Raw genomic sequence first — 16017 nt, 5'->3', positions numbered from 1 at the left:
CAGATCCATGTGTTACTCTATAAAGTGGGGGAACAAAACACCACATCAAAATTTCATGGGTTCTCTCCCGGCCCGTACCCACATCTTCCAGCAGTGGAAATCCGTCCAGTAGTTTGTGCATAATCCTGCTAACTGCTAAACTCTTCTTGTTCCATGTCCCGCTGATGGTCACCAACACTGTCCAGCGACTGAGCTCCCTGTTAATCCATTGACCTCAAGTTCAATCACTCGTTTTTGTTCTTTACTGTCGTTCAGTTTAGCTTAGCATAAAGACTGGAAATAGGTATGAACCGCTAGCCTAGCTCCCTGCAAAGATAACAAATTCCACCTCGCTGGAGAGAACATGATGCTGAACAAATTGTCCTTCATTCACTCTCTTTTTTTTTTACGTAGAAAAACAAGGTTCTGAGCGTTACAGGCGCTGGTAGTTGGTTTCTGCTTCCTCCCATTTCCTCCCTCTGCTTTCTGAAAGTCTGCAAACATTCTCATGCATCACCACGTTCGACTGTGTATTCTGTCTGCGATGAGTTTGACCGTGTTATTAGCAAACTGACAGCGTTACGCCTCTGTGTGTTGCCTCTGCAGCTGGGAGGATGCGGCATACTGGGGGTGGGGGTCTGGCTCTCGGTGACCCAGGGAAACTTTGCCACCCTATCATCATCCCTTCCCTCCCTGTCAGCGGCCAACCTGCTCATTGCGGTGGGGACCATCATCATGGTGATCGGCTGTCTGGGCTGCGTGGGCGCCGTCAAAGAGAGTCGTCCTCTGCTGCTGACGGTAAGTTATTTGTCAGGACGGTTTGTCGACTTCGAACATGAGGCTGTGCTGCATTTTGTTGTCGCTGTGACAAACAGCGTCACTAACTTTTCCCGTAAAGCAATAATCTTAGAATTCTTATAATGTAACTGCAGATTGAAATGACACGCTGCGGATTCCATCTGTGTCCTTTCCACGAGAGGCGCTCAGCGTGTCATTGAGAGAAGCATCACACACACAACGAGTCTTTCGTTTGTGATAAAAGCACAGGTCTCAATCTGTGACTCTATGAACAAAAGGGAAGACTGAGCTCTGCAGACACAAACTTACGATCGACACAAAGTGAAAGTAGAATCACTTTGTTGAAACAGCAGCAGTGTGATTAATCAATGTATTTTGGGTCAGGGTACGTGTTGCTATAAGATCTTTTATACGTGACTGAAGGTTGGTAACAATAGCGGTGCCTTTCCAGAGATAAAAGTGTCAGACTGACGGAACAATTTGCTTCACAGACCCGAATATTTCAGGTGACGACTGAGAATATTTAAGCTTAAAACCACGATAAGATCTGTTTTATTTAAAATGTACCGGGACACTCTGTCCACCAGCTGTCACTTTACACCTGACAACCACAGAGTGAGCTGCCAGCCGCCCGTCTGTCAAAGACGCGGTGTGATCGGCCATCACCAAGTCGTTTATCTAGAGAAAGACGCCGGCCATTCAAACAATAAAAAAATAAAAAACCTGGAGCTTCTCTTTGTTCTTGATTTTTAAACTCACAGAATTAACATTATTCAGCTAAACGAGTCAATTGCTGTTGTTATCTGTTTAAATAACGACCTGTGAGCCTGACACATATTCCAATAATGCTGCTTTCATGCACCAACTCCGGATCTCCTCCTGAAATCACCCTGAGGGGGGGAGGGGCTGTGTGTCAAACAACGCAAATGTTCTAGTCGGTTTCCGGCCAGCACCCGAGTAAAAATGTGTGGAAAATGTCCGAGTGGGCGTGTTCATCACATTTCTAACGCACGAAAAAACAGACGCGACTTGGAAAGACGGGATTCAAGAGTTCTGGTGAGACGCTGGTGTCAATGTGCAGCCTTCAGTTTTACAGGAACACAAACTAGCTGCACGCTCCTCGTCTGGATGTTCCGTACTAAATTACGGAGATTGTTGTCGTCAGTGTGTCATCACCATACGACTATTAACACAAACTCGTATGCAGGACAACCATTACATTAATGGGCATTGAAAATATTTTTCCAGCTGTGCTTGTTGCCTCAAGTGAAATTATTATTCTCCCCTCACAGAAAGCCGTCCACATTCCCATCTCCTACGATTTGAATGCTGCGTCAGTGACTGTTTCTATTGGCTACGTCTCAATACAGAGCCTACGCACAATGAAAATCACCGTCATGTTTCGCCACAGCAAACCCCCGCTACCCATGTTTCAACAGACAAATATAATATTTAGACGTTTGCGAGCTATATTTGCTAAGGTCGTCCAGTCAGAGCTGCAGGTTGAAGGTTTATCTGACACTTTTCTAAGACCTGCACAAACCACGTTACCGTTCTGTTACATCAGCTCGCAGGAAACCCTGTACGCTTCACCGTTCTTTGATCGGTTTCCAGTTACCACATGTGTGTCTGAACTACAGTTAGTGTGTGTGTGTGTGTGTGTGTGAGATGAGACCTGGCTGTAGACAGAGGTGGGGCCAATTTGCATATTCATAGGCCCACGAATATTAAATGAGGCCAAGGTGAAGCATTTCATCCAAATCATTTCAAGGCCATAAAGGGATTTTTTCTTTTTTCTTTAAAGGAACAGAGATGAGATTCACAGGTTTAATCAATGACAGGAGATGAACTTTAAGGTGCGCACACATCATGACATTTACCGTACGTCGTAATGCAGTTTGAAGAAACTCACACAAACACAGCCACGATAAGAGGAAACCAATGCAGATTGTAAAAATAAATATAATTACTTCGTAGTCCTATTAAAATAAAAATCATATTCTTCTTATAAGCTCATGTGGTGGGTGCAGGTCTCGGCTGGTTGTCGGAGGCACTGGCCACGCTGGGCCGACCCCAGAACTCCCACATGAGGGGGCGGGGTTAACCACTGGTAAAAACCAAAATAAAAAAAAGGAACAGTCCAATATTTGGCCTCTTCTGATAAGAAGGCTAAAAATGCAATGTGGCTCCCAGCGTCTGCAAAGCACAGATAAGGCAGGACACAATGAAGGACATGTCAAATGGTGCCCAGAGTTTTTTTTTTTTTTTACCTGTTGGTCAATTTGATGATGTACGACCACAAATACAAACAGAATATATAAGTACAAACAATATGTGATGTAATTTAAGAGCCGTGCACCGTGTTTGACAGGTTACATGTTCACAGCAGGACTGTCTGACACTGGCCGGAAGAAAAAGCGACACATGACCACCAACATGCAAGTCAGGGCACAGGAAGTGTTTGACGTCAAATCTCCAACATTCTACGCTCTGATTTATCAGGACTTTGAGCTGCATGAGCTCCACTTTCAAACCGAGGGGTGTCTGATAACGCGTGAACCCCTGATCCATACGAGGTTTTATTTACATTTGCTCATTTGGCAGACACTCACAACCGAGGGACATTTTTGATAAACAAACCGACTGATGTAATCAACACTGCACAGCATTTATCAGAGGGAAGGGGGGATCTGTGTGTGTGTGTGTGTGTGTGGGGGGGGGGGGGGGGGAAATAGGATTTAATCATTACAAAAATGGCGCAGCAGGAGTAAGCTTATTAGGAGCTCTGTGGGAAAGAGTCTTAGTGTCGATCACAAGCGTGATCCATGACATCTCCCCACAATGACCACACCAGTTCCTGCACAGTGTCGATATAATGAGTGCGGGTGAAGTATACGTCTGCTCTAATGAGTGACAGAGCCGCCCATTCTTCACGCCGGTTAGAAAAGACTCCTCTCCCTTCGAATTTCAGGGCCAATTAGCACGTTGATCGCTGATGAGGGACGCGGAGAATCGCAACATCACTGTGAGATATTTGAGCAATTACTGCTCTGCTCTGCGCTGCCAGGATTATTATTTCTTTTTCTGTGAGCCTGGTAATTTGTGGCATCAAAACATCAGAGTTTCAAATACACTCCCTAGTTTGTTGTTTTATACGTACGAATGATAAGCTTCATTCAAACATATTATAACAGATAGCGTGAGCTCTCATCTTCGACAACTGCAAGAAACTGAAAGTCAACTGTTTAAATCACGTCAGAAAGTTCTAACCGAGGTACAAGTCAAGGTTCATGTCTTTGTTCCATTGTTTAGATTTGATCTGGTTGAACGTTTAAATTTTCAGACGCAAAAACTGAAAGCAATCCTGCACGCAGCTTCCTGACTAACTTTTAGGAGTGTTTGTTCCTGACCGTGGTTTGAGGCATGTGTCACACGTGTTACTTTGGTTCAAACTAAACTGAAGCATTAATAACTTATCCAGACATTTAAAGAAAATGTGTTTTTTTTGTGCTGTATACATAATTACACTGATTCTTGTTGGCATCTGAGCTTAATGCAGGTAATATCCCACCTAAATTCATATTCTGTAAACAAACGTTATGCTCGGACATGAGGTTCTGGTTCAGTCTAGTTCTTTCAGGCCTTCCTAACTGATGAAATGGGCACGACACCAAGGTCTGGGCCAAATGTCTGAATACCAAAGAAGGGGCTGATTACACAGCCTCGGTTTGTGCCTCTGACTCTTTCCTGCCAGTAGTAAACCTGATAAGCACTGAAAAACATTGTTCTACATTACCGAGATATATTCCTCTGCAGTGGCAAAATATTCACCCGGGTCCAGCAGTAACTGTGCCGCATGAGGTCAACTAAATATTACGGGCTCGTGAGCATTGTTCTATTTGTAAACTGTGACAAATGGCAGCGCTGCGGCTACGCACTGACAATCTGCCTCAGACGTGGACACGCACGCCACAGAGCCTGTCGTCGCAGAGGCCACAACACAGGGACCCACTCAGCCACTTTCTCAAAGAGCCATAAAGAGGAACTGTCATCGCTCCACCAGCTTTTCCAGCAGAGACACAGTCCAACAGCAGCTCTTCATGGCTGGCTAGCTTCAAACTCAGCAGCATTACGTCAGCCTCCGTGCTTGAGTTGTGGTCAGTCTGCATCTCCCCCTGACCGTCTTCATCCCACACTGCGTTGGCCACAAGGCCCCGTCAGCAACAAGTTGTTTTAAACTCACTCCCTCTGTTGCATTTTTAAATTTGAGAGAGGTTTCTGGAAGTTGTGTTCCCCCTGTAGGAACTTTTCCTCAGGTTTTTTACTTTCTAAATACTTAATGAATTGAAACCACATTTTTCCGTTACGCTAAAGAAAATGGTCTCTTCCACCAGTCAGACACTAAACCAGATTTTTACAACAAAGTCCAATAGCCTGTCGTTTTAAGTAGAAAATAAGAGCAATTTGGGGACACAGCGTTTCTCCAGAGATGTAATTTTCATCAGGGTAATGGGTAATTAAAGTCATGTTCACACCAGTGAGTTTGGATGATCAATACCAGTACAAGTCAAAGGGCATTGAAGAGGAGTGCTGGTGGATCTGTGACCCAATCTGCCCACAAATGAGTCAGACTGGTGAGATCAGTGTGGTGGAAATGGAAGAGGATTGTTTACGACGAGCAGCTTCGACATGGCTCTGATATATAGAGTCTGTAAAATGATTAGACCAAGACTATCACCCCAAAGGCTTTCCCTCCGTATACGCTCACCCCAAAAGCGATTGATTCTGGAGGCGCTGATGGACCGCGTGTCTGACGTGTCCGGTCCTCCGGTCGTGCCGCTCTGTCCGCACACAAAGAGCCGCACTGCATAGAAACCGCAGAATGGGGGGAACACAAAAGAATCAATCCCGGGCCCTGGACTTTGATTACAGCTCCTAACCTGACGCCCTGCCACAACATCAATCTTTGCTAAGCAGGGAAATCAGCTCTGTTGGACAAACAACACAAATACATGGAGGCCTCTGGATTTAGTTTTGTTCAATTTCATCATGCACGCAATCTGCACTGAGACTGTGGAAAATTTAAAGTCTACCTAAGTGTAAATAATTCCAGCATTAATTCCAGCTCTCTAGAGATTAATTGGTGCAGTGCTTTCTTTGCCATGAACTACAATAAAACCAGCTGCAGAAACGAAGACGATTCAACAGCAGCCACGTCCTGAGGATCTCTGTTCTGGTCCCGGAGCGTCGGTGTCCTGCAGGTTTTCGTTCGTCCCTGAAGGCTTCACTTAGATGTTCATTAACTCTGATGGAACAAAAACCTGCAGGAGACTCGCCCACTGTGAGCGGGAATGGAGAAGTCTTAAAGGAGCATTTTACTGAGTTTTATATCTGTTGCTGTAGACTGACGTGGTTATCTGCACCATTACACGTGTCAGTACTATCTTTATCTATCTACGCTTGCACAGGGAGGGCAGTAGAAGGAAGGAGAAAATACCGCACAGCTCTCTCAGTTTGAAATGCTCCGTGCTACCTGGTGATAAAAATAATAAAAGGGCTTCGGGTCAAAAATGAACGTTTCTTGCTGTTGCTCTGCCAGCCTTCCTTCACAACACAGAACACTGGCAAGTGTGATGGTTCATTTAGTGCAGGAACGTCCATCCTTCACTCAAAGTGGCTTTAAATTACACTTACAATCCACATGTTTGCAGACAATGTGAGAATAACGTGTTTTCACATCCAGTCGAGAGAAAAAGCTCAAAAAGACCATTTTGAATTATTGAATATTTGTCCCAAGAGCAGGTTTGGGACCAAAACAAGAATCCAAAGGATAATAACTATCTGGGACTGATGGATGTATAAATAATAATTAATTAGAATGATGACATGTCAGTCTTGTGTTTCCACTAAACCCAGGACACTTCTACTGCATCGGAGCAAATCATTTTATGCTATATTTCAAATGGAAAATATTTTACTATTTATTTTATTCATCCAGTCACTACTATTATGTAACACTAATATGTGGAAGTTTCTAAAGTTGGAAGCAGTGATTGGCTTGTGACCCGTGACATAAAAGAAGTGTGTGTTTGCAATCGTTAGTCGTGTTTCACGTGTCTGTGAATCTCAGAGAGTTTCAGTTAAATAACCGAGTCAGAAAGAGGCTGAATTATTCAGAGAGGTCAGAGATTAGAGCAAAAAAATCAATTTAAAACATCACCATACATTTCTGTTTCTTTCTTTCACCACATTGATCTTGTGGAGAGACCTGACCCCCATAAAGTACTTCAAACCATCCCGCCCTGCTACGAGGACAGTCATGCACTGAATCATTGGTGTCCATAGTCTACTGATGTCTCACACTGGGGTCCACATGTCTGAGAGCAGGCAAGTTGCATCCATTGTATTTAGAACTTCCACTGAACAAACCTGAGTACTTCCACAGTGCGGAGTTTGAAAATCAGCAGAATCTCTGGACATGAAAATGCTGTTTGACAACAGTTTAGCGAGCTGCCCGGCCTTTCACTCCATAAAACACTGTTTATAGCCCCATTTTGCTTCCTCTTATTCCGATCTCCTATAAATCTCTGCTGTAGTTATGCAGCTGGAAGCCACTGCAGCGAGCGGACCAACGTACAGTATTTCAGTTTGAATAATGACAATTCAGGAAAAACATATTGGAGCTGCTTTGGTCCCTTTGTAATGGGATCTGAGTCTTTGTTTATAATAATTTATCAAGGTGACAGTCTGAGCGCACAACAAAACAACCCATACTTCAATTTTAGATTCCAGCCCAGATACTGTATATATGCAGCGTCCATGTCCATTTGCACAAAACTAACTTCAAGCAGAAACTACTGCGATCACATAAAAAGAGCAGACGCCTGCTGTGTCACATAAACAAGATTTTTATTATGGTTTTGCGAACCCAACAGCCTTTCACAGTAATTCAGAGAAATATATTGTTTTCATCTTCTGTCTTAATTAAAACGTTTTTTCACTCTGTTCGGACATTTTCATGCCTGAAAACATGAGGAAGTTGGGACGTGATTTAATTTAGCTTTATTTATATTGTAAGTCTTCCTCGTTCACAAATGGACTTTTATCATTTACACTTAATTTCTGTCTGCAACTTGTTTGATAATTGTGATCCACTCGGTGCAGCAGTGTGAAATCCCTGAAGCTAATTCAGATGTTTTCTTGCAGTGTATTATAAAAGCTAAATGCTGCCCTCTGCCATCAAATGAAGCCATTGAGTCGGGCTACTGCCGCTGGTCTAACGAAGAGCAGTTAGATTTCTTATTAAGAGCAGATTAATGGGGAGAAGCAGTGGTGAGAGCCACGGGGGGTTTGGTCGGTTTGTTTTTCAAATAGATTATCGCTCTCCGAGTTTATACTATGTCCCTCTGCTCTCGTTTCTCCGGCATCAATGTTTACTTCATTGTTTTGTCTTATATTAAAAAAGTTTTACCATATAATCCAGAGCCATCACAGATTGATAAACGAAATCAAAGCACCCAAATCTTTTTTTTTTTATTATAGCAACTTAACTATAAAGCTGCTTTCAGACGTGCACTGAGGTCCGCACATTGTCCTGAAATTTCCCGGAGGAGCCGTTTGTGAAAACGCAAATGTCCTCATCAGCTGCTCCAGACATTTCCCATTACTCCCCCTGACAGAACCCCTCGTACAATTTCAGAGTAAGCCCACGTGAGAATAAAGTTAGACACTGTCTGCAAAACTCACAGCGAGCGAGTGGGCGTGTTGGTGGCGTTTCTCAGTAAATCACTTTTAATTGTTTTGTTGACTTTGCAGATTCATCCAAATGCTTGCAGTGTTGTTGTCAATGCGAACACAAACGTTACGACTCTGCCGTTAACAAACACATTGGCAGAAGTTACATGTCAGGTAAATAAATATCCAGACATTTGCCCCAGAGTTCATGTCTGAAAACAGCTCGAGTGACGTCTCATCTTCAGCCAGAACATTCCGAGAAAGCCACCGTTTGCCACCTGCTCAGCCAGAGCGAAAGTGAACACTGGGTATTTTACATTCTTGTGATGTCTGTAAACGTGGCGCCAAATACAGGATTCTGTTTGAATCCTGTTTACTGCATTTCAACAACTTTATTTTTCCCAGCGAATCAAAATCATTCTTGAGTTCTCACACATCGTCTCCCATTGATTGATCAGAAATGATTATTTGGAGAGATAACCTTTAAATCAACCCAACAAATGATGAATTATCAGTTTCTACTAACACCCCCTCCTGACTGCAGAGGAGGTCGACACCACAGATACAAGTAACAGCTGATTGGTCACAGAAATCTGCCGACCTTTGCGTCCGGCTGAGAGACGGTGCGAATATCAAGGACGGCTCCGTTCGATTATTAAGCCACTCTGCTGGACGCGTAAACAATTAGCAGTGTAGTTCACCGGCACATTTCCTTAAGAACTGAGCTAAGTGAACATTCGTCAGGGCAGCTTGTCTGTCACATGGATTCATGGTCTGTCTGCTTCTAGTGGCTGACAATCGATTAGCAGAACTCTTAAGTGGGAAAAAAAAAAAAAAAAAATCCAATAGCAAGGATCGAGGGCCAGAGGCAACAAGAGTCCGCTCTGTAATTCTCGACCACACACTGAATCTGAATTTCTAGCAGTGTAGCTGCACAGTTGACCCTTAACTCTCTTAAAACTGTGGCTGGATATTTCCTGAAGGATCAATAGAAGGTCGAGAAAAAGCACAAAAGAAAAAAAATAGCACGGATTCAAACTTCACTCCTGACATTTCCTGTGAATCGGCCTCAGTCTGTTGGGCTCGCTCGTTTATTTTTCTGTATTTTCTTTGGGTTGTAGATCTGCGGTGAATAGCAGCATCATTTCATTTCAACATTCTCCGCTGGACTTTTCAAAGATTCAACGGCTCAAAAGGTCACGTTCTTTTCATTTTTGCAGTGCAGCATATTTCTCCAGTTTAAATTAACCTGCAAACACACGAGGACGGCGCCAAATTGGAGCTAACTAAAAATTTTACACAACGCAGGGCGTGACGTGGATTCAATGAAGCCTGACAGAACAATAGGAATTGATTCTGGTCGGTTGTTTGAGGGCACCTCCTGATAAGCCGGCCCAGCGCTGCCATCAGTCTGTACCTCGTCTGCCTTTCAGCTTCCAGCGCTGCCGCCGAGGCTTTCATGCTTTCCCAGCTTAGTGATTCATTCATGCAGGTGATGCCAGGAGACCTTGCGGGCAACTGACAGCTCGATGACTGCTCCATGTCAGTGTTAGCAACGCTCACATCCACAGGCAAGCACCCGCCTGGAACTCACAGAGGACGTGCAGCCACGATGTTTGTCGAAAATCTTTTTAATGCATATATGGTCTCGTGCTGTCACCCTGGAAAAACAAGACTAGCAGATTGCAGTCGTGCAGCTGCGTTCAGCAACACTTTGACCTTAATAGACATGTGAGCATGTGAGCATGTTCACATTGACATCCTGATGTTTCACCACATATGTTGTGCCAAGTTCACAGCTCAGCTTTATATGCAAACTTATCATATCACTCTACCTCCACTGTGTCTTCTACAGTAATGGCGGAAATGTAGATCTGAGCAAAAGCTGCTTTCTTCTTCTTCTTCTCCTCGGTATAAAGAATCAGTTCTTCATTCCACGTGAAGAATCCACAGCTGCTGAGGCCATTTCATACCAGACGAAAGTATAAAGACATCAGGCTGGGCTGTGTTCACAGTGACTTTGCTAAATTCAAAAGGGACTGAATCCAAAATTGACCTTCATTGCATGGTTTTCATTTTTCATGAAAAGAAACCCTGACATACCTGAGCGTGTGTTAAAAGGCACAGGAAGTTTGCATCATCTCAATTTCTCTCAAAGCACAAAAGAGTCTCCGGAGAGTTCTAACTGGCAGCGAGCAGAGCATCTTGTTTTGACGGAGTAAAACTCAACCTTTAGGCAGGAAGCTGGATTCTCTTCATAGATTAATAAATTCATTTTTATTTGCACAGCCCATATTCACAGATCACAATTTGCCTCGTAGGGTTTAACAATGTGAAACATCCTCTGCCCTTAACAATTCAAACGTGAGGAATCACCTCTCGCAGGACGGACACGAGTGCAAACACACTGCAGAAAGCGTCTTTTCATATCTAAACAATCAATCACAATCCTCGAGCAGCTGCCGCCACGATCACAATTTATTCAAACCTCCACAGATTGAAACTGATGTTCTGGTCCAGGCCAACACTCACGTGATAATCAATTCCAGTACAACCTGAGTATTGTGTTTCTAGTTTGACCGTTTGAATGTAGCCGCATTCATCACCGGAAGCTCCAACATACTGGCCGTTGCTCTGAGAAGCTAATTCGTCATCAGACGATAGCCGCTTGGCTCGGAGGTCGTAAATAACATGACCTCCAGCCTCTGGCCAAATAAAGGTTAAACACCTACATGGCTCTTGCACCTCAAGCAATGCATGCTGGGAAGTCCTTGACTATGCTTCTCTCAAAGCTTCTTATGGGTGAGGGTCGCTCCGCCGAGGTCCAACAGTTAAATTCAACCAAGCTGCACCGAATTAAACAAACTCATATAAATAGTCGATAAGACTGAACGATAAATTGTTAATTTATTCTGATCATCGTTTCGAGTTGAAAGAACCTCAAGTTAGACAAACTCTGTGCTCGTGTAACTTAGAGGAAACATGTAGTTTATTATATTTTGCAGTCTGTGATTTTCCCTCCCGCTCTCTCGACCTGTCACCCACACATATCGAGGTTGAACGATCTACAGCTCTTCGATCGGCCAACGCTCTTCTTTTTTAAAGTTTTCCTTTCACGCTCCCGCTCGCTTCCCTTGACCTTACGCGTCATTCAATTTTCACAAACAGAGCCCTATTACCCCCCCCCCCCGGTGGTGTTTTCTTCCACATCCGTAAATGGTGCGTTCAATGACTGAATTGCTCTCTTTGTGTCCTCACAGTTCTTCATCCTCCTCCTGCTCATCTTCTTCCTGGAGATTCTGTCCATCATGCTTTTCTTCATCTACCAAGACCAGGTAAGACACCGTGATTCCTCTCCTCGTGTTACATCCTGTGATTTTCTCCACCTGAACAAGATAATGGCTGCACAACAGTCTTTCATTTGCCATGCAGACTTGCTGATGGTTGAGATGGAAGCTGGCGTGTAAACCGGCAGCAGGGAGATTGTTTTGAAGTTCATTCAAGCAGTGTAATTCGCCGGTTCAGAAACGCACGTGTCAGCTGACATCCTGCATAAATAATGGTTTGATGAAACCGCTCGAGAATCTGTCTTTTTTTTGTCGTTTTCGTGTTGTTGCCTCCGTTAGCGGGGAGATGTCTGCAGCCAACACCCGAGAAAAATACACGCGGTCACAATCTCCTCGTTAAAAAATCTGAATCCACCTCCGCTCGTCTATTTCGGGTGATTTCCCCTGTAAATAAACAAGTCAGGCAAGAGATAATATAATAATATGAATGTGTAATCCCTTTACATTTTCAGCTAAGGTGTTAATATTGCATTGAAAGGCCATGCCAAATTCCACCCGTCTTAATCTTAATTAAGGGATTAAAGTCTGGGGGAAAAAAAATCCAACAACAAATTATTGTTACGCGACACTGCAAACGTTAAACCCTAAAGACTCATGTGTAAAGGCACAAATAATAAAGTGTCTTCTGTTCCGTCCATTAACATCTGTGAGCACAGAACAACAAATATCATCTGACAATGGGTATTAGCCGGACTTAGCTCTGCAGGAGGGGAATTTAATTCCCAAAATAAGTCTGAGTTGATGCTGAGAATGACTCAAAAGTTCTAAAATAAGGTCAGAGTGCTCTAAAGAACGCCTCGAGGACCTGGGATATAATGTATAATGTAGAGCTGCTGTTTCCACAGAGCAGCGACCGACTCACTGTTCACGTCATCGCTTTAAGTTTTACTCTTGAGAGCCTGAACTTATTTTGGGGCAATATGAGAAGTAAGTTGTTTTATCAGTTACATTAAATGACAGTCAACATAACAAATGACTGCTTTTGATTGGATTTCTACAATAATTGTTACGTCCACCGAGGAGCTCATGTCTTCTTCTTCTCCCCGACTGTGCGTTTGTTGGTTTCCACGGAACCGGTGGAAGGATGTGGTCGGAGTCAGGGAAGAATCTATTTTATTTTGGTGCAGATGCGGAACTGGGACTGGGACCGTCCCACGTGATTTCATCCAGTCACAGGTATCGAATGTCTCGTAATGAGATGAAATAATCGTCCCACAAACAAACCGCAGATCATTTAATTAAGCGTACGCAGTATATTGTGCAGCCTCCGGAGACACCCAATATAACCGCGACCGGGTGAAGTGGACTCAAAGTGAAGAGCTCCCTCATAAATCACTGGCAATTTCCCAACCCCTCGTGTTATATTATTCATGAGTTGGGACAGAAGACATTATCCCCAAAGACTTAGGCCGAGGCCGAGCCGGAGTGAGTCCTGATGCCTCGGTGCATTTTGGTAAACAACACCCCACTTTGATATCTCCCCTTCTTTCTGGTTGAAATTCTGTTTGCGACCACAGACCTTGGACCTGTGCGTTCGCTGCTCTTTGATTTTCTGATCCTGGCATGATTACGTAAATGTGTTTTACCTCCATTGCAGTGTCTGTTTTTAGACCAGCCCCTTCTGCTGGGCTTCCTGCTAATGAATGAGTGAATGTTGTGTTGTATTTGTCACCTTCCTCTCTAGTATCTGTGTTCCCCCCGACGTTCAGTGCACCCCATTATTCTAGCCTCTGAATAATTCAGGTTCGTCTACCCGGGAGATGATTAGCGACAGGACGGAGGGAAAAGTTAGGGAAGGAAGGCCCAGATATTCTGCAGGGCTGGTGCACTGTGGGAAATCACTCGCAGTAAAGGATGGGTGGCCATTACCAAACTGCCACTGATATTCTTTAAAACCACAGGAGACTCAGCCACTCTCGGTATTATACTGCTGTGCAAAGTGTTCCCTGCACAGTGTCATGAAGTAGACCTCTGTGCATTTACTGAACGTGGAGATTCTCCAGAAATAAGTCAAAGGAATAAGGTTTCAGATTATTATTATTATTATTATTAATATTGATTAAAAATTAACTCCCCAAATGGACTGTATACAAAGATGGACAGAATTAGGGCTCCCCTAACGAGAAGCCAAATGATCTGGATTGCCCCCTGGTGGCCGGCTGCAGTATAGGTCATAAACTCTGTCGCTCTGTCCGTGTTAGTGGATGGGACAGAGACCAAACTAAAGAGATGACTTCTGCTATTCAGTTCTTCTCACTGATGTAGTTGATGGGTGGAACATCGTGATTGACAGCTGAGACTGACTCGAGCACGGTCGTAAAAAGAGTAACTTAATTCCTCAACTCCTCAATAGCTACGTTTAGCCAACTTAAACTTCGGGGAGGAGCGTTGGAAAACATCGTCGCCATGGTTGCTATGAGGAGACAATGCGGGCGGTAATATCCACGACCTCACATACTTTGCAAATCGAGCTACTTTCATCTCCCATTTATGTTTTATTGGATAAAAATGTCATATCTAGATTCAGTGATTTCAGAATGATTTGCCGTCATCATCGTTCAAACAGCTGCTGCATCTCACATGTGAAAACCTAAACAAAACAAGGATCAGGTCTCTCATTGTTTGTTTTTTCAGCTAAAACCACCTTTGCAAAAAGAAAAACCCCAGTGTTTCTTAATGTTCAGTCACTCTGGGCTTGGACAAGAGTGGAGTGATGGGGAAGAGAGTAGGGAGTAAGAGTGGAGGTAGAAATGTACCTCTCATCCTATACTAAAGAAATTAACGGAGAAAAGTGAAAAGAAATTATCAGTAATTGTTGGAGCCCCAGTTTCATTCTGTTCAGCAGAGCCTGCTCCTTTTAGCTCCTCCGTCACCATGGTAACTCCCCAGAAGCAGTCCTGCGGTTGGAGTGAGTCAATCCTCCTATACGCAAAAGCTTCCAGACGCCATGACTTCAACAGAGTGCTGCAGCGGGTGCATGTTGATGCACGTTGATGCACTCCGTCCCGGGCTCAAGGGACGGTCACGCTCCGCGGTGCGGCTTATTACACCTGCTTTACACTTGATAAAAGCTCGGCGCTGCGGCTGGAGGCGACTTCAAACACTTCACAGATCTCCCACACACCTGACACGGTCACCGAGTGTCGGGGCGATTGGCGTCAAAGTGTCAGCGGCGTGATATTGAAAACTGATATATGGGTATTTAGCTCCATCGCTGCATCGACGTTTACGGCTGCGTCTGTTCGGCTTCGGCGTCACCTCGAGGGGAAATTACTCCAGAGTTTGTTTAAAGATCAGACGACTACCAACAATCGACCAACGACAAGCATCACTTGTACTATTATAAATATGATTAGCGGCAATCCTATGATTAGTTCAAAGGTTTCCACACTGGCTTTGTGTTATTTTTGAATCAAGTCTAATGAGCCTCTCAGCCCTCTGAAGTGTATCAAAGCATATAATTACATGCCTGCACGCATGTATGTTTGTCTTTGTATTCACAAATGTGATTTAACTGGACTATTCGATTGCCTTATTTGCATATATAGTTTTACTTCAGTCAGATTACTCATGACACAAAAAAACTCAGCGTGTGCAATTCAAGAACTATATTTAGATTTCAATGTAAAACATGCAAATTTCCCTGTTGTGGGACTAATAAAGGATAATCTTATTTTAACATCATCCTCCACTGGACACCAGAGGTTGTTATAAGTGAATCAGGAAGCTCTCAAAAATAACTGCATCAGTAAAGAGACGACTGTTTACTCCGCCAAGGCCCAAGGCTGCACCGGATTAAACAAACTCATGAATAGTTCCTTAAATATGTCTGATTTTCATCGAGATCCATAAATTATCCTCAGTGAAATGAACAAAAACGTCATTAACAAAAATCTTTCCATGTTAAAGAACGTGAAGGAAAATCCTGCATCTGCTCCTTTGTCTGGATCCCTGCCAAAATTTAATGAGTTCTTTCTTAGTTTCGTGCAAATTCATTCAGTAGTTATTACATAATAATCCTGCTGGCAAATGGAAAAATCCTCCGAACACGCCGAACATAACCTCCTCGGTGGAGGTAAATTCAGTCCAGCACACTCAGAATATGGAGCGTACACATATCTAACTACAGCCAAACAAAACCGCTTTCAGGCATTGCGTG

General features: G+C 43.7%; 1 protein-coding gene and 1 long non-coding RNA gene across 5 annotated transcripts in view; one reads left to right on the top strand and one right to left on the bottom strand.

The window, feature by feature from the left end:
- The window catches only part of tspan4a (tetraspanin 4a), a 121105-nt gene that overhangs the window by 75133 nt on the left and 29955 nt on the right, over positions 1-16017 (top strand). For all 4 annotated transcript variants that reach the window (XM_069529881.1, XM_069529886.1, XM_069529885.1 and 1 more), the window contains 2 exons: positions 586-777; positions 11772-11846. In XM_069529881.1, the coding sequence (XP_069385982.1) occupies positions 586-777; positions 11772-11846 (267 nt within the window). The remainder of the gene's footprint in view (positions 1-585; positions 778-11771; positions 11847-16017) is intronic.
- LOC138411117 (uncharacterized) overlaps positions 1-16017 on the bottom strand; it is a 67747-nt gene that overhangs the window by 25234 nt on the left and 26496 nt on the right. The gene's annotated exons all lie outside the window — the stretch shown is intronic.

Source organism: Paralichthys olivaceus, chromosome 1 (genome assembly GCF_024713975.1).
Source record: "Paralichthys olivaceus isolate ysfri-2021 chromosome 1, ASM2471397v2, whole genome shotgun sequence".
Classification (NCBI taxonomy): Eukaryota; Metazoa; Chordata; class Actinopteri; order Pleuronectiformes; family Paralichthyidae; genus Paralichthys; species Paralichthys olivaceus.
This window is presented reverse-complemented; position numbering and strand designations above follow the sequence as displayed.